We start from the raw sequence: 19,587 nt of genomic DNA on the forward strand, positions 1-19,587 counted from the left end.
AATGGGGCCAATTATGGTGCGAGAAGCGTCCATCATTCCATCCCTTTCTCTGCTTCGTGCAACAACTAAACCCGCAAAGTTGGAAAAGTTCCACTGCAATGGTGCACAGACACGAGCACAAACACACTTTCTGGGAACGGCGCGCAACACAGCGACCGTTTCCGGAACGGAGCAACTCTTAACATTATCCATCCCCCTGTCTCGAGGGTAATGCGAGCGTCCGCGCACAATCTTCGCAAGAATTGGTGTCCGATTAACAAGAACGAAGCCCCACCCGCCCATAATTGTACGGGAGGCGCCACGTATTTGAAATGGAATTTTCCACCACAATGCGGCGAACACAGCGTGTGTGTGATCGACGAAATGAAAAGGAAATACCGAATCATCATCTTCAACTTTAAATCTTTTCAGTTTTTATTTGCTTTCTGCTCTCTGCTGTCAGACAGAAGAATCGAATCTACCTAACCCCTAGATCTATGTGTAATCTTTTTACGCCAATAATGTTATTAATTGGTACGATAATAAAAATAGTATAATATATATAATATTGTGTTTTTTTCTTTAATAATCTGGTAATTAGTAGTAATAGTAGTAGTACTGGTGGTAGTGATGATGGTGCTGCTTCTGCTGCCAGCAATGGCACCATAAGTGCAAAAGGACCGCACACTATCGTATTCACTACCACCTTTCCTAGATTTAACCTGTTTTACGTGTGTAATTATGCGCATTCCTGCTAAAAGTTTGATTGCTTTCCTTCATGTGCTCTCCATTCATCATACTGTACAAACGTTAAAGCCAACAACGAAAATTATCTACAATAATACCATAATTTAGACACGCTCGTCCGCTTCCGCTATCACACGCTCTCGCTCGCGCACACACTCTCTTCCCTATCAACACCGAAAACAAAAGAACAAACGCACAGCACTACTGGTTTAAAGTTTGATTCAGACTCGTGTGTTTTAGACCATCATTGTTTAGTGGATCGTTTACTGCCCATTATGTTGTCATTATTTCCTTTCGCTACTATCGTTTTTGTTGTTTTTTTTTGTCAACATGAAAGGGCCATTCCTAATTAGATATTTTCCTTCATTTTTTTTCCTTTTCTAGCTGCTTTTGCACTTTGCATTTACCTGTTTGATTTTTGCATTTTTCTCTAACCTTCATTTCAGTGTATCCATATAAGTGTTTATATTTTTCCGCTGTATTTTCCTCCCCCCTCTCCGCGACTACTCTGCGAACTCTTCCGCGGCCAGAAATTGTTACCGGAAAGCAACAACTAAACATTAACTAAACTAAACTGCCAAAAACACACACACAATGTATCTACAATCTGCTAAGGGGAGGGCCCTTACAAACGTAACTAAATGTAACTAAATACGGTGAGCCTTTACCAGCGCTACCACCTTCTGTACAATTTGCCTCACACGACCCACAGTAACTGTGTGTGTGTGTGTGTTGATTCTGATTAGCTTATTTGTGTGTAAAATCTATTTGCAATAATTGCTAGTGTAATAAATACGCCTACCAGCTGGTATATCCTAGTGTTGGAGTTTTAGTAACACCATTCTTAAAATTCAAGCACTACTAAGCAAACAAATACAATTTGCTCTAGGACAACACATAGAGAGAGTGGGGGAGTTGTTGGGTTGGTTGATTCGGTTGGTTCGGTTTGGCTAAGAAGGATTAAGTGTTTACGCTTCCTAGCTCTGCTGCGCACACGTCGTGTGGGAGACTGATAAACGCACAATTACTATACTGAAATACTGATTCTGGTGGTTGTTTTAACACTATACGAGACGTTTCTTTGTCTCTCTCTCCTGCTCTCCTTTCTCTCTCTTTCTCTCTCTGTCTGATTATTATGATGTGAATATTGTAGTTGTGTCCGCTCATTACTACTACTTCGCCCTAACAATGGCTGTGCAAAGTAGTGGATAGAAGCAGTGGGAACGGGTGGAATGGAAGTGCAAATAATTTACTAACATAGTGCGAATTGAGAAAACTGCCCGAGTGTTTAAAGTATGTGTGTGTGTTTGTGTAAAGCTATCGGAAGGGATGTAAAACGAACACCGAAAAAACGGTGACCGATTTGTGTGTATCATTCGACAGGATCCTCCCTTACTATCTCTCTCTCTCTCTACCTCTTCTATTAGCTATTGTGCCTCCCCAGGGGAATTTACCCTAAAAATAGGTGCACCACCTTTTTTCTACATAAAAAATAGCCTAACAAACAAGCACACACAACCAAACAAACAAAAAACAACACATTGCTAAATAGAAGCTACATAGGGGGAAAAGGAGGGACACTACCACTCGCTACACTGTGGCCGGTGGCAGGACATTATCCTTTGCCGGCGCTTAAGGAACCGCTTTAGCACGTACATCCAGCGGGAGGATGAAACGGACGAACAGGACGACGATACGCCGGCCACTGGCTGCTGTGGCGCAAAGGAGCCACCCTGAAGGTGAAGCCGTTTGCGCCACCGATCGCCGAGCGTTGGTTTGACCATTTTACTGCACTGTCGCTTAGCGGCAGCTGGCCCACACGTGACGGGATGTAGCGCGTAGTAGTAAGAATGCACGTTGGCACCTTTCCACACCCAGCCGGGTAAGTATCGGCCAGTAGATTCGCCAGGAGGCACACGATTGGTGCCTACTTTTCTACTACGAATCACGATGCGGCCACCATCTTCACCATCGTCGTCATCGTCGTCGTCATCATCATCATCGTCACCGTCCGGAACGTACAAGTCGTCTCCGTCCTCAACGTCATCGTCGAGCAGCTACGCGTTGGAGTAGAGATGCTCGTCCATGGGCCGGAAGCGGACCCGCTGCCGGTAGTGGTACTCCTTCAGGTAGGATTTGAGCGACTTCGGTAGCGTCAGCTCGTTGATGCCATCGTACGTCGTGTTGCTCACAATCACCGCCCGGCAGAGCTGCTGCAGGCTGAAGCTAAAGTTCCGGTTCAGCGGGAACGTTAGCATCGGCTCGAAAAACATCACACAGGACGGGTCCTTGTAGTGCTCCAGCAGCCCCGTCACCGTCGACGCCGTAAACACGCCCGGATCGCGAGAGTCAAAGCTAAACAAAGAGTGAGCGAGATAGAGCAAATGGTTCACAATTAATATCATCGCAACGCATTCTACCACTTTCCCAAACAAACTTACCTAAACTTGTGATTAAACTGCTCTATCCGAGCGTGCAGCGAGCGGTTGTACTTGCGGAAGGAGACGGAAAACAGAAACTCCTCCTGGGCGGAGTCGCGCAACAGGAACGTACCCTCCGGTTTGCCCTCGAGCAGCCGCTCCGCCTCGTACCGGTCCATCTTGCCCCAGTAGAAGCTGCAGCTGGTAATCTTCTGCAGGTCCGGCACGAGACAGTGGATAAAGTCGACCTGCGAGTGGATGCGCAACCGGCCGAACCCGGACCGGGCAACGCAAACGCCCGCCGCTGCCGCCGCCGCCGCATCCAGCGGCTGGATCAGCTTGTTCGCCATCAGCAGGCCGCGCTGGACCAGGTCGCGCGAGTAGATGAACGCGATCGGATGGTTGGCGGCCGGCCCGGACGCAATCGTGCCGCCCGACATGAGCCGGCGCGGATGGAAGTTGGGCGGTGCGTCGACGCCTTCGCGGATTTCCAGCTCGCGCTGAATGCGCGCCCGTTCGTCACAGTCCTCCACCGAGAAGTCGTCGCTGCGGAAAGGAAAGCAAATAAGTGGGAAAACAGTTAAAACAGCAGTTTGGCATGCATGAATACTACTGAAACTAAATGGAAAGGAATCACACGCGCATCATAAACCATGATGCTCTCGGAACGATTGTGTGAGAAGCAACAAACCATCACACACTCGAGCTAAGAGCCTCCACCACCGAGGGGATAGCAGCTTCCGATAATCAATTATCCTTCCGCTTTTAAAAACTAAAACACATCCTTCGCAGAACGTTACAGCTACCTCAAGTGCAGCTAATGTTCGTTCACACTTCATTAACCGTGCGCTGGGATGAAAATGGAAGCAATTACTGGAGGGCATATGGTACTAGCCTTCTGGATGTGCGCTAGATACGCACACAGCACGCACTTCCACTTCGATACGAATCGATTAAAATGGAATGTGTATGTGCGCTCAGGTGAGTTGAGCTACTTGAGAGTCTGCACTGGACCGATTTAGTGGAAAATGGCAGATTCTTAGAAGCGCCGCTGGCTCCCACCACCATACGGGGGTGTGGATACGATAACGTACCTGGTAAGATCAAACAGGACGGGCGAGTCCGCCAGCAGTATCACATCGTTCGCGGGCGGATGGCCTGCACCGAGCGGAAGCGTACCGAACAGTGCGGCCGGGCCTGCTGCAGCAGCGGCTGCCGCTCCGGGCGCTCCTGCCGCCACCGCCGGAGCATGGTGTGCGGGCTGGAAGAAGAACGTTGGATGATGGTCGGCCACCAGGGCAGCGGCCATCGCGTGATGATGATGATGGTGGTGGTGATTGTTGTTGTTGCTGCTGCTGCTACTGCTGCCATTGTTGGGCAGCATCGGGATCGATTCTGGGCCGGCGAGCGATATCAGTGGCTGACCCGCCGATGTGCCGGCACTGCCCGCAGCACGCAGTGAGCCTAGCATATGGAGATTAAGCGGCACCAGTCCCGATCCTTGTATTGCTTCCTCGAGCCATTCGACGGATTCGTTCGGGCGGGGCGCTGCCACACCGGAAGGACCCGCGGCCGCAGCTGCGGCTGATGGTGGTACGGGCGAGGAGGGTGGCGGTGGCGATTCACTCACCTTCCGGTAGGCGGTACACACGCACGTATCATCCTGTTTTGGGGGAGGGGGAGAGCAAGGAATCAGATAAGACGTTAGGAAAGTTCAAAGCCACACACGTGGCAGTTGTGTTCGCACGAAGCCGCCTCTCTTTTCTGAGACAAATCACGCCACACACACGACACCAACGCACCACACACTCACCTTATCCGATTCACCTTTCAACAGTTTTGCCGAAGCGATCAGTGTGCTTCCGCGAAGCGATGGGCCTGCTACGCCCGCTAGAACACTGCCACTGCCACCGGCCGTTGCGTCCGAGGACATTGCTGTATTGGTAGACACCACACTGCCACCGTTTGCTGCTTTGGTCGTCTGCTTGTGGGCCGCAGCTGCTGCCGTTCCCGTGTTCGATCCGCCACTGCCGCCACCGCCGCCGGATGACTTTAGCGAGAAGGGCCAGTTGGACTTTTTCGCTTTGGCGCTAGGGGTTGCATTTTTCGCACCGTTGCGGTGCTGCTTCTGCCCGCTGCCCGGTATCCAGGAGATGCGGGAACGCTGCTGCTGCTGCTGCTGCTCCGGAGAGTTGCAACCGTCCGCCGTCGGGGAGCAACAGCTTCCGGCGCGCGCGTTGGACGAGCGCGATCGACGGCCCGCGAAGGACAGGGAACCGAACAGGGTGGACGCGGTGGAAGACGCTGACTTCCGGCTGTTGCCGTTGCTGGCGCAACACGACACCGAGGAAGCGCAGGGCGGTATGTTTGCCGTCGCCTTCGACGCACTACCGACCGTGACCGTGGCTACTGGCGAACTGTCACTGGCCGTGTTTGCTGAACCCGTCGAGACCACGCTGGTCGGTGTTGTTGGTGCTGCTGCTGTCTGGTTCGAGGAATTGTCGTCCACCGTCACTTCGCCGGGCCGTTGCTCCACATCCTTCGCAGAGCTGCCGTTGTTGTTGCTGGTTGCCGCCACCGTAGAGCCACCGACGGTAGCAGCAGATGGAGATGCCACCGCAGATGATCCTGCTGTGAAAGGAACGGAGAGAGAGAGAGCAGAAGAGAGAGATTATTAGATGCATGGCAACAGAGGGAGAGAGAGAGAGGGAAGGCTAAATATAGAGATATTTAAGAGAGTGAGAATGCATCTAACGGCGGCGAGAGAACAGGACGAAACACGCAAATTCCATACGCACACAAACCGTTCCAGCGTGCTAGAGAGAGACGGCTGTATGCGAGAGCGGGAGCGATGGTGCGAGAGCGAAACTGATTCGTCGGGAGTCTTATATTAACTTGGCAAGCACTTCCAGGAAGCATTTCCCTTCGTTCGGTGCGTTCAAGCAAACAGCTCTCGCTAAGCCTTCGCTTATATCCCCCGGAACAAAAACTCATCACATGCTTCTCGCTCCGGCAGATCCCTTCTTCTTGCTGCCTGTCGGCCACCGGTAGCTTTGTGTCCTTGCCCCATCCCGCCGGGACATCAGAACAAGGAGAGGTAAAAAACAAAGAATTGCAGGACACGATGTTCGGCCCCTATCAGCTGGAGATGCCGAGAAAGGTAACAAACCCAGCAGAAGAAGAAGCACACGTGTGATCGACGTTGTCCGACATTGGGAAGGAGGGTTGTGTTACACATCTCATTTAGTCATGTGTCAAAGCGTCCAGACGACTAACAGAATTCATTGGAAGAGGTTTACAGACAGTAGCTTCAACCCAATTTAAGAAAATAGGGTACACGATGAATAACAATGTTCCATTAAAACGTATTCCCAGGTGAGACCCCGTTGTGTTTCACATTATGTATGTAAAAAAAGGGAAATTTTCTACAAAATTTCCAGCCCGCACACACTCCTCTCCTGCATAGTATGATCGCGCGCCCAGCCGACTTTTTGGAAATCGTTTTGCTCCGCTGCGCAAACAATGTCGCCACGTTCGGGCATCGTCTCTAAACGAAGAAATCCTTTTTGCAGTACAGCCGTGGGAAAACCGGCCACTTCCTGCAGGAAGGCATTGAGTTCGAAAATATGCCTTTCCTAGAATTGGAAGCAACAACAAAAAACAGCGAGCAGCTATGGGCGCGCAAAAATTAAACCCGCAACACAATCAACCGACTGCTCCATGTTGGTCCTCACACAAAAGCGCGCCCGCGTACGCGCCAAAATGCAAATCTCGTTCCGCAATTTTGTCTTTCGAAAGCTGGCCTTCGAACCACGGAGAATAATAGAGTACACAACAAAAAAAAACGAAATTAACCACAACAAAGACCGAGAGCAGCGGCAATGGTGGCAGCGCAGGCGGAAGTACTTTTCCGAAACACATTCCGAGAAGGTAAGTCCATTGTAACTTTTAGGAATAAAGCAATTCGGGCTAACAACATCGAGCGATGTAAAAATTTAGTTAGCAAACCTTTTTGCAAATGGAAAGGTTCTAAAACTTTCCTTCCACCCATGCCACGGGGACCACCCATTCCCAGGTACTCTGGAATGGTGGAACCTAAATCCGAACAGGAAGAGTAGGCACAGGAATCCATTTGCGAATCGGTTAACCGCATGCCCGGACGGAAACGATAACATGTCCAAACAAGGCCACAGGCACAAGCAGCATTCGGATAAACATAAATCCCACGGCAGCGGGGGCAGTTAGAGGACCCTGCTAACGTCACCGACCGAAAATCCAATTCCAATAACCGTATCTCGTGTACTTCTCGGGGGTTTATCTACGTGGAATCCACACAAACCACGCAAAAACTCGAAAGGGTACAACACGATGTCTTCTGCTGCTGTCACTCATTCAACCACATACAAACACACACACGCTTACACGTTAAACAGCGTGCGTGTACATAAAATAAAAGGATAAACCATACAGCCAGCAGCAGCAGCAGCAGCAGTTCACAAACCGAACAGAGAATACGGGGAAATAAAACTAATCTGCCGGCAAACAATTGCCACGAAACGATCTCCTCCTTTTCCTCGTATTGGGAAGTCGCTTTGGCTCTATCTGTGTCTCTCTTTCGTCCAATTTGATGATAGAGACAGAAGATAACAAGGATACTGCTCTTTATGTGGACTTCTTCTTGCCTGTGTCCAGTGTGCGCTTTGGCCTTTCCGGCATCACATCGAAGCGATTCTTCGGGTTCAGGACCGGGACGTTCCCCATCCTTCACTATCATTCGTACCACAGTATAGACATTGCACTTCTTACACACAGTTTACCAAAGTACAAAATTCAATTTACCTAGAATGGACGACAAGCGTACGCGTACGCGCGTGTGTGTGCGTCTGAGTCTTCAGTGGACTATTCCATCGCCTACTAAAGATCCCAATCCTTCGTTAGCATGTTCCTTATTTGCATGTTTACAGCGGCTCCTGTCATCCCGTGCCTGCTCCGATGCCGGGGGAATGGTAGCCGTCACTGGGGATAATTCATCTGTCCCTTCATTAGAAGGTGTCCTTGCAGAGGTTGAATTCTCGTCATCGTCATCATCAGACTCCTAACAACCATGACCTTCTTCCAATGCGAGGATTTACCAGGTTTCCTTCCGTGAAAGGGATTTCAATGTAAACACACCATCATCACCAGCAGCGTGTCGTGTCCTCCCCCTTCTCCACACTGGGTATACACAATCAACGAAGCCGTCCCCCACCATTTCAGTCCTGGTTAACTGATGGTCCCTTTTGATCCAGCTCAGATGTCCAAATGCACGGGCAAGGACACACACACACATACACCAGGCCACCAGGCCACTAGGTTGGATTTTGGATTTGGAACACCCACACCATTGGCCAAAAATGTCATCCTTCCGTGAAGTGCACGCGGCATAAATTTACATCAAAAAGCGCCGGGCTACGCAGAAATGCTAAGGGTCATTCTCACCACACATACCTTTGCACCAACCAAGCACACACACACACACACACACCCCGCAGGGCAACTGATTCACAGCTGCGTCCTCGTCTTCTCCTAGTCCTTCTCTTCACACCATTTCACTTCAAAAAGGGAAAATCGAACACCGAGAAACACGTTACAACAAGTAGAGCACGAGCAGTAATAGTTCCTTGCAGGAGAGAGGAGGAGCTCGATGACGTAGCCTGCTGTCTGCTTCGATACCGCGCACGACAAACTTTCGCAGGCTTATCTTGCACACCAGGCTGTGGGTTGTAGATGGGCAGCTGCAGGCATATGCATATGTTCCCGTTTGTCGCGAGCTAATGCCCGCGAGACTCCCCCGTGTAATCTCCGCGAATCTTCGCTTCTGGGTCTTCTTAATGGACGATGTGTACGTACAACTACCGCTCTGCCAACGCTTGATGCCATGCCGTTGTGCTCCAGTTGTGCTCGAATTGAACCTCAAACTAGGTCTTCTCGATGTCTCTGCAACCCTACTTCTTACTACCCCGTATGTACGGTGCCCTCAAACTCCCGGATCTGAAGATGACATCAAGCATTTCATTCTCGTACAGTCGGCCCTCACTTCACTCTCCCTCCATCCATCACACCCAGCGCATTCAATGTGTGCACAAAGTGTGTGCTGGAAATCATTGCCCCCTGGCGAAGGGGCAAGGGCGCTTTCAGGGTGGGCCCGCAAACACACACACACAGATCATTATGCCAGCAAGCCCGGCAAAATTGGAAACAAATGCGATAATGCGAACGGCGAGACAAATTATGGCACCGTACGCCCGCCCGCCAGTAAGGTTACGACCGAGGCGAGCGATTGTGCACGAAGGGGCACTTATTTTTTAATTTAATTGTCTCCTGAACTTCGTCGCATGCGCCTGCGGTTACGATGGCAAGAGTTTAAAGGTTGCGGATTACGCGGAGCGAAGGCGAGATAAGTGAATTTATGGTCCTACCGAAAAAAAAGAAAATGGGTGGAGGACCGTGTGGAAGACGAGAGAGACCAGTCCTGGAGGGATGTCGCACAATTGGAGGTTTTTGGATGAGATTAATCAAAAGCTGTAAACCGTATAACATATTACAAAGTAGCAGAGTCAGCAATCAATATTCAAGATGTAACAGGAACGCTTGACTTATGTTGTTGCTACTCGGCGCATCGTTGTACATTGTGGTTGTTGTTGTGGTTTTGGTATTCCAAACATCCGGAACAGATCCGGACATCAAAACTCTCCCTTTCACGAGTGCTTACGTCAATAGGTTTTTTGTTTAGGACCTTGCTGCGGAATTTGTCACATCAAGGTTAGTCGCTGCGGGACTAATACACGAACAAATCACAACACAACTAACGAAAACATTATACGCGAAAGCGACTGTTAAGACATCAGATAGCTATCCAAAACAAGTTCCAGATATCCAGCTTCAATCCACAGATTGTGAACACGACGTTTTGTTTTACGCTCAACAAGCTCCAAGCCACCTCCAACAAAGGCGACAAAGAAACATTAATCTATTTAAGGCAACAAAATAATGACACCACCAACATCGAATTCCGCACATCTGGGGAGTTGGAGAGCAGACTCTTTCAAGCGTCACAGAGAGACGTGCCATAGTCCACCAAGCTCGTAACACCGAACCAGCGAAATTAGCAGCTTTTCAAACCGTAGGCCATTAAGAAACGCTTTAGAAAGAAGGTAGAAACAAGGAAACAAACGCTTGAAAGCACATCGTTATCAACGGAGGAGATGATGTCTTGCAAAGTCAAAACGTAACGACCCGTCCCGGGCTCTTCCGAAGATGTAACGCAATTAAAACGCTCAATTTCTCAACCAACTGTATCATTTAACTCGAAGTGACCTCTCTAGACAGTGTCTTCTCGTCCAGAAAGTGTCACCAGCAGCAGCCGACAGTTTCGAATCAATTCACTTGCACAGGCAACTATTGCACTGCGTGCGAAACGATCACTTTATAGCAATCACGGCGACCCGAGAATCCGGAGTGGTTGTGTGCATTACACCGAAGCGAAAGTAAACAAACTTAGTTCGTGATGGGTAAAAGGGGGTTCTTCCAAGCGGACGCCTCTTTACACGTTCATTCAAATCCTCTTCTACGAACGCTAACTCATTCTCATTTCACCTTGCAACGTGCAACGGCCCAGCCGCCCCGTCGGCAACAGCGTAAATCAAACAGATTTGTAAACTAAAGCAATCGCTTTCAGCGAAACAGTGGGCCGCCCACCACACACCTTGCACATCCCCCCTTTTGTTCAGCTCTCTGAGGTCGTAGGCTGCTTTTAATCAATGCCATACACATATTTTGGCAGAGATTTCCGAGGATCGGGGAGAATAGCGCAGCAAGAAGGAAGAAAATTGCGCGATAGCGCACAAAATTAAGATGAAAAAAATTGCTTCTTTCACGGAAACTAATGCTTTTCCTTTTGATGCTCCGGTGAGAACCGAGCACAAAACCATCACGCGTTCTGGTCTCACTGACTCAGGGCACAACAAGGAATTGCTGTGTCAGTAGTTCCAGGCAATTGTGAACTGAGCAAAGTAACAACAGAACAATGTTTGAAATCCGACGAACTTCAAACCAACAAAATACGATAAACTTTGCCAGCCAATTGCTGTTTTAAAGACCCCTGGATGCGGTATCGTGCTTCCATTAAAAAAACTTCTAGTGCGATTTATCTAAACAAATATTATGGTAAGATGACTCACATTCTCCCTGTTCGGTTGGCATTACAAGGAGCAATTCTACTCTAAAACCAAACATCAGCGGGGGGTGAGGGATCACATTCCACAGAGGAGAGTTTTCCGATCGCAACTCCTTCCACGAATACCTAACACGACGCAAGAGAGATGGTCGGATCTTCTAAAACTATTCCAATTAGGCACAACTTTTAGCTACTACAAGCGGTACATAATCCATTTCTGGGAATGGGTTTGCTAAGATTGGCGCTGCGCTGATTTACAGGAATATCGGAATACACACTCATGTGCCTTCTTGGGCTGCCCTAAATACAGGGATGCTTGCCATATGCGAGGGCCCAACAATATCATGAATCACCAAGCACCTTGGTTGTGTCATGAAATCCTACGGGAAGGTAAGTTCCACACTTCAACAGAAACGCTAAATACCCAATGACTCACTTACGCTAACCCTGTTGGTATGTTGACTGTGCGTAATCGAGTATTTTAATACTTCCCCCGCTCCGCTATGAATAATATCGCAGATTAGAGTGAAAGTGTACTTAACTCCAACAAACTCCAACAACAAAGTCAGTGACATCGCCATCATCGGAGGGGACCGACCCGGCCCGTATTACTCGCGAAACATTCCAGCAACAATTAAATGCGCCAAAACGTTCCCACCATTCAATTCTCAACACCAATTAAGATGACCAATAATCCCGCCGTCTTGGGCACATGTGGTCTGTGGAGACGAAACCGGAGATGACGCCCTCGGAAATAGAGCTCCACACTGAGCTACCCCCCAGACGAAGACGAAAGCGAATGGAATTAGAACCCGTTTGTGGTGAGATCAACCCTGGGTTCCTTGTTTGTTTTTTTTTCGTAACATTCAGCTGACTCGACTCCGAGTGCGATGTTCTAGTTCTTTAACACGCGTGACACCCAAAACTCCCTCCGAGAGGAAAAGTATAATAGCAATTGATACGGGCCCGCTTAATAAAGCCATCGTAAATAAGGCTATGTCGGATAATTGGCTTAATAACAGAAGGGCAAATGTCATCTAATGTAATCAATGATTACATCATTGGCTGGAGTGTTCTTGATAAGATACCGTAACAGAGCGAAATGATCAATTACCAACGCAATATCGATGGGGTTTTTTGCATCATCACTCTTCTGTCGAAATGCTGTACGAACCTGTTGGGGATGATGATGTTGATTGACAGTCCTGGAAGGGCCAGAACATCTTGAGGAATCGTTTATGCGCCATCGCCATGCGCACTTGTATACAATGTACAATGTCGTGTATACAATGTCTCGATATTCTTCAACAACTTCTTCACAAATTAAACACAAAACTCCCTCAACACACTGGCTGTAAAGCCGGCACAGCACACGCGACCCGATCGTGGATTGGGTACTCTTCCAAAGCGCAACTGTCACCCTGCACCGCCGTAGAAGAACTGCATTAATTCGGCGAGCAATCTACACTGATATTGTACCGCACACCACACGCAAACAACGAACCGCGAGACGTTGGTGTGCGGCCACAGCGTGGTGACGCATGCTGAGAGAACGAACCAAGAACACAACCCCGGGGGAGGTAGGTTTGCCCTCATCATCCGAAACCTATCCCAACCTCTCTCTCTTTCTCTCTCTCTCCCCAGGCACCGCTCATCAAAAGGGATGATCCGAACCTGATCGTGCACGATCGGGAGTCGGCCGCGGACGTGCCGCACCAGTAGTCGATTCGTATTAGGCGTCACACACCACACACGCGGCCAATAAAGAGACAGAGAGAGAAGATGAAGCATCAACAAAAAAACGGCACCGAAACTCTCATACAACCTCTTCCCTCACCCCTAGAGGGGCGCGAATCGCTGAATCGTAAAATCGCGCCCCTTTCTTCCCCGACACAGAATCACAACACGACCCCCCGCGTGTGTTACTCCCGCCTGGAAGAAATGAGAGTCTCGGCGTTGGAGATGCGCGTTTGATTCGACGCTGACAGACACTTGCGGGTTGGTCTCTCGCGCTCTCTCTCTCTCTGTATGTCACTCGGTACGTCCAGAAGAATAACAGACGCAGCAGGGACGCAGCAAAGGAGGTTAGGTAGGTTTATCAGCATTTGGGGTACCGTCGCCACCACCGCCACAAGATCAGCAGTCCCCTGCCAAGATTCGGGGTGTCCCGCAGATGTGCGCACTTGCCGCGACCCAAGCCGCACGCGCATAACGAATTCCATTCATTTGCAGCAGGCGACGAAAGTCAAGAGCCGTGCGCATGAGCACGTCCGATCCTGTTCTGATTCCGAAAAGTCGACCTACAGAGAGAGAGAAGGAGAGACCTTTGCGCAGCTGCACTTTGTTTACATTACACCACGATGGGTCCCCGCCGTCCAATCTATCGTCTTGCACACGAGGCTCAATCTGTCGCTCAAGCCGCTTACGGTTCGGCGAATGACGAAACTGTTAATACTGTTGCCCCGTCTCAGATTCCAATAAACATAAATTTATAAACAACAGCGAACAAGCGGACCCGTCCTCTAATACACAATAACTTCCGCTCTAATCTAATTCGCACTAATGGCAAGCGGCGAACAGGAACGAACAGGCATATGGGCGCAGGGACACAGACCCTCCCCTCCGCCTCCTTCCCAAGCGATTGCTAATCTCTCACGCGATTATTACCGCGCTGGGAGCGGTATCCTTATCGCACCGGGCAGAAACCCAATCGTGCTGTGTGCTAAATCTTCTTCCTCAGTGCTGCTCTGCTCTTTTTCCCTCTGAAACGGAAGTTCACAGAAGTCCCCTTCCTGACTACTCTTGCCCTCCTTTCCTCCAGAGGATCAGATGATGACATCTTCCCACCCGATGGACGAGAAATGATGCAATAATGGAACCAAGTTAGCAAGAATTGCACACCCGTGAAGTTGGCGACTGTTTGGCAACACCGCCGAACATTCTGGTCCGTAACGGCGTCTGACATTTTGCGAACGACACACGGACAGGACGTCAACATTCCAGTGAACTGCTCCTTATACAGGGGTTGGAGTGGGCGGAGAGAAGGGGGATAGGGGAGGGTGAGACATCCCAAACCTAACCAAGACTTCCAAACAATTATTCTTGCGGTGGATCCGCATACTGCAAAAAGTACCGAGATGACATTGAAACATGATCGGAATCGCAATTTTCTGTACGATAACGGTAACGTATGTTCCAAATTTCTGAGGAAAAACAGAAAACACCCCAATTCCCTGGAAGGCATGGACGTGATAATTTAAGTTTTGGCGACACCCCGCATAGCGTACCTGTGAGGTAGTTCCTGATTGATTGGGTTTCCCCGTCAATTACAATTGCGACCTGATACAGGTGTCACTTGACTATCTTTCAACTTCTACTTTTTTTAACTGACTCATGCTGTAAGCTGATGTTATCGCACGTGGTTTTCCTTCCCGAAATAGAATAATTGTGCAATTGGGAGCTTGCACAGGGGTTGACAACAACCTCGCACAGTCTATTTTAAACCCCAAAAAGAAAACCTAATACTGGTGAATTGTCGGAAGATCTCCCATTACTCAACGTTTATACAAACATTAAAACATTTGCCAACCAAACAGGACACGCATGACAGCGTCGTGTGTACAGAGAGCAAGAGAAAGAGAGAGAGAGAGAGAGAGAGAGAGAGAGAGAGAAAGAGAGAGAGAGATAGAGAGAGAGAGAACAATGCTCCACACCGTAGTCACTACTTTCTTATCTATTCCTACTATACTACGGGGCTTATCGCATTCCAACACTGCGTAGACCCACACTCCACATTACTCATTATTATCGGCACGACAAATAATGATAAACACGTTTCCTGTCCGGCACCAGCTAGCAAACAAAGAAGAAGAAAAAGACATATCGTCGTGCCTACGACCGGCGGGCAGAGAATCCCCATCATAGTAGCTCCCTAGATTCATTCATAAAAACTTTGCTCAACTCTCGCCAAGTGAATGAAAGATCCCCCCGCTGTAACACAGTATGGAAATACACACACGGCGAAGAAGTGGGGGAGAAAACACACTTCTAACGCTCACAAGACGCACTTCACCGAAGGAGAGAGAGTGGGGGTAGCCCGGTCCGAAACGCCGCTCATCAAGCGAGATTCCTTAAGTGGGCGGAAGAACGGTGATAAGAAAGTGAAAAAGTAGTACACACACACTTGTGTGTGTTGTGTGAGCGCAACACAACACACACTTTAGGTAAACGGAGCGAAACGGAAACGATTTAAGCAATTGTGGCATGATTTCTTGAGAACGGACAACTGAAGAACACACACGCACCGAGCGGTGACTTTCTCTCAAACATTCTGTCCCCTTTGCAATGGCATCTTCTGGGTGACGACGGGAGATGTTGGTGCTGGAGAGTACACAGTGCTGTTTGGGATGGTTTGTGATGGAGGGAGGCGGGGGTTTAATTTATGAGTTTCTTCCCCCCACCCAATTATCATATTGAACGGTTTAATTCAATCAGATGGACGATTTTCTTTACTTCCCATAACGAAATTGTTGTGTTCGACACGCTTTAACTAACAACTTGTAGGAGCAGGGAGGGTTGTAGGAACGTTCCCCAGAGCAGTCAATTTACTGTAGACTATTGGGAACAAAAGTAGAACGCGGGATTTATTTCTCTAAAGTGGAGAGACAACAATTCAATTCAAGAATCTACGAATTCGCTCCACAGAGTGCCAAGACAACTGTGTGTCAGATAAGTGGAGTAATCCTGCAATAGCAAAGATTGTGTTGGCAATGCTCGAAAAAGACGCTGCACGAAAACATCAATTCCTTGAAGTATCGCTCAGCAAGTCGTTTTCCTTCGATTAAAAGCAATGGGAATGATCCAAATAATGAGTTATTGAGACTCCTGTCAAATGAGGCTGCGAGACGACGAACGCTGTAGGTCACCTTCTGAGCAATTGCTCTTACTATTCTAGTTGTTAGAGCATGGATTTAGCTCACCAGTACTTCTGCAATTACGAAGATGTTAAAACATATTTTTACTATTGAATTTAGTACCCAATTCGCACAATTCAGCATCAATTTTTGCTAAAATAAAAACCTAACAAACCTATTTACATTCCTAATTATAATCCCTTCAACAACCCATTACCTAATCCAACGCACCACAAACTTTATCCCCAGGCTTTAGGGAGGAATTTAAAATCCAACACCTTGCAATTATTCCCGGTACTGTCTCCTTGACCTTATTGGCCAGCAATGCAAACCCCACCCGACACCGAATGTGACAGCAACACAACAAACACATATTGCACCGTTAGTTGCGGTGACGATAAAGAAGCAAACACCCGTTAGCTATGCGGAGCAGGAATTGAAAGCAGAAACCCACCGCTATCCAGGGACTCATGTACGGGAACTAGACGTAACAAGCAACAGCAAGAACAAACATATGGAACATGCCCGAAGTGGAAAGAGGGATAGCAAAGAACCCAACAAAGGGCGTGTGTAACATCAGGTGACGCGAAATAAGGGGAGAATGTGGAATATGTGTACCCGTGTTGCTGATAGCGCAACACCTTCCTGGAATTGACTCACATTGCTGGCCAGTTCCGGGGAAGACCTGAGGCGACACCGCAAACCCACACAGCAACTCATCCGCCAACGGGAGACACCTTCGGAGGATTCCCATTTTAAGTCCAAGTGAAGGTGGAGATGGCCCGCTTACACACTTCCAGGAACTTCTCCACATCCCATCAGCGAGTGCCACACGAGCGGAGGGAACCCGAGTGCCAAGCGTGAAGGATCGCTCCAACCGGCTGAAACTCCCCCGACATGGGAAAAATATCAAAATATCACCCCCGAGCACCTATCGAAATGTTGGTCCGCAGAGTTCGACGAACAGAACAGACGTCAATTTCATTCTCCGGCGGAGATCGTTGGGTAAGATGCCACCGACAAGCCCATCATAACAAAATGTGTTAAGCCGCGTGGAAAAACAGTTTCACCGGAACAGCTTGAGATAAGCAAAAACCCGCGCACCCTGACTGTGGTGTGTCAAAAGAGAGAGAGAGAGCACGTTGGTGAAGATCTTAATAACAGGAACAGAGATGCGTCATTCTACATCACGCGCTGGAACCTTCGCTTCGCCAACAAGCGCCTCACAACTTGGGAGAATTTTGCAAACCTGCCCCACATGCTTTGTACCTTCTTCCCAGTGCTCCGCTGTTCCAAGAAACGGTAGTAATCGCCCGGGCTCCCACCTCTGTGTGTCATCTTGCCTTCATCGCTCCGGTATCTCGGTGAGAAAGCAGGTTGGGAAGTATTAATAATGCAGCTGGAAAATCAAACAACACACACCTCTCACCATCCTTATAGCAGCCACCTCCCCCCTGGGGAACCCGTTGGCTACCCGAACAGATGATTCAGACAGCAAACACTTCACACTACTGAACGCGGTGCTGGTGGACATAACGCGCTCGAGAGAGCGTTCTTTCGCTTTTTCCCCCTTTTTCTTGTGAACTACTTACATCCTGCCCACCCACTTACACAGCCCAAAACTCCCCGCTCTTGGGCGGGCAAAAACAAACACAGATGATATTGCCATTCGCGTGAAACATTGCAGCTATTCCGAGCGCAAGGCTATCAAACGGTTTTGCGGATGGAGCGGAGCGCTCTTAGCTGAAAAAACAACTTCACTCCTCTCTTTCCACAAACAACACACCATTGAGGTAACCTAATGGAGGGAAAACGTCACAGCATTCCTTCTAGTTGCATGGACGGGGAATTTTCTCGTCGACCAAGATGGAGCCTTGCATCACTGTGATGGCATCGCAACGCGTTCAATCGCAAGAGCTTTTCCCCGAACGCTCCGCTCCGTTGCAGCATTGCACTGCACACCCGGTTGGAATAGAGGGGAAGAAGAAAAGCACATCCACATCCAGCGGAGCACCGAAATACGAAGAACACCGCCCGCGGAGATTCGCCGGAAACGCTTGGGATGGAACATTTCTTTCCCAGGCTGCACTGAAGATCAAAGACAATGTGTAACGCGATTCACCCCACGAGACGGGATCGCTGCCGACGTCGGTAATATCGCAGCAAAAAAGCAGGAACCTGATGGCGTAATTGAATTCACAATTTTCGCCGCTCCCAGAGCACAATCAGAGCGTGAGCGAGCACTTCCGGAAAATTTTCAACGCCATTCGCGTGCCTACACACACACACATACAATCTCATAAAAAGCTTTGTCCGGGTGCACCCTCATCCCTGGTGCGAGGGAAAAAGATACTACAACATGCCATCATCATCCATCATCATCCAGCTCTTTGCATACTCCGTGTCCAGGATGCGCTGGAACCGTTTGCCCGAAGGAGAACGAAATGTTTTATGAATACCCACCGTTATTTTCGCTTCCAACACACCGAGAGATCAGCTCAAGCGATACAAAGATGATAAACAAACATCGTAGATGCACGAAGCGAGAGGTAGGAAAGAAAGGTGTAATATTGCTGATATTTGCTGTTGCCTTGAATCGCTCTTAACTATTAACGAGACATGGCGGCGCTCTCACTTCAAAGACTGTTCTGTGAGAACCGACCCGAACCGTTCTGTGGGGGGTCGATCGTTAGTTATATCCTTGTTTACCTTCGCTGTCAGTGTTTCTGCGAATGGCCAACTCTCTTCCTTGATGCAAAACCAGTGCGCACAGGGATTGTGAAAATTCCATGCCCGCGGAAATGTAAAAAACATTGGAGATAGACGGAACGGTTTCTGACTGGAGGACGGCGGCAGTGGATTAGTAGCGGGAAAAAGCAATTTGCTCTTCCAATAAATTTGCATCCTATATTCTCGGTATAGCTCTCTCGCAAACTGAATCTTTTGTTACGTAGAAATAAAAAGCTCGTTAAAAAGTTTAATCCCACCAACAGTAATTGACATCCTGAAGCTTTTTTGACCCAAATAGTTATTCTCAGGGATATCTCACTCAACCTTCAACGCATAATGTTCACACGAATTTGCACTCTAAATCGAGATGTCTATTGCTATGAGCGATCGTAGGCAATATAAGGCAAAACACAACGACGACCAGAGCCCGGTTCTACATTCCTGATGCAGATCTAACCCGCCAATGGTGTTGCATTGCACTGACAACTTCAACGGCCCCCCACCATACGAGAACCCATAAATGGTCGCACGAGACCAGAAACCTGTATCGGACGCACGCTCCTGCTGCGCTTTGCCGTGAGAA

General features: G+C 48.8%; 1 protein-coding gene and 1 long non-coding RNA gene across 5 annotated transcripts in view; one reads left to right on the forward strand and one right to left on the reverse strand.

Moving 5' to 3' along the window:
* Positions 1–390: 390 nt before the first annotated feature.
* The window catches only part of LOC120954748 (protein lozenge), a 42,945-nt gene continuing 23,748 nt past the window's right edge, over positions 391–19,587 (reverse strand). For all 4 annotated transcript variants that reach the window (XM_049610318.1, XM_049610319.1, XM_049610320.1 and 1 more), the window contains exons 4-7: positions 4,960–5,777; positions 4,241–4,809; positions 3,168–3,692; positions 391–3,081 (exon numbers count right to left, since the gene is read on the reverse strand). In XM_049610318.1, coding sequence (XP_049466275.1) covers positions 2,784–3,081; positions 3,168–3,692; positions 4,241–4,809; positions 4,960–5,777 — 2,210 coding nt within the window. In that variant the 3' untranslated portion in view covers positions 391–2,783. The remainder of the gene's footprint in view (positions 3,082–3,167; positions 3,693–4,240; positions 4,810–4,959; positions 5,778–19,587) is intronic.
* Positions 12,536–19,195, forward strand: LOC125907528 (uncharacterized). Its single transcript, XR_007452743.1, has 2 exons — positions 12,536–12,941; positions 13,006–19,195. It is a non-coding gene; the product is annotated as an uncharacterized LOC125907528 (long non-coding RNA).

The sequence above is a fragment of the Anopheles coluzzii genome, chromosome 3, assembly GCF_943734685.1.
Source record: "Anopheles coluzzii chromosome 3, AcolN3, whole genome shotgun sequence".
Lineage (NCBI taxonomy): Eukaryota > Metazoa > Arthropoda > Insecta > Diptera > Culicidae > Anopheles > Anopheles coluzzii.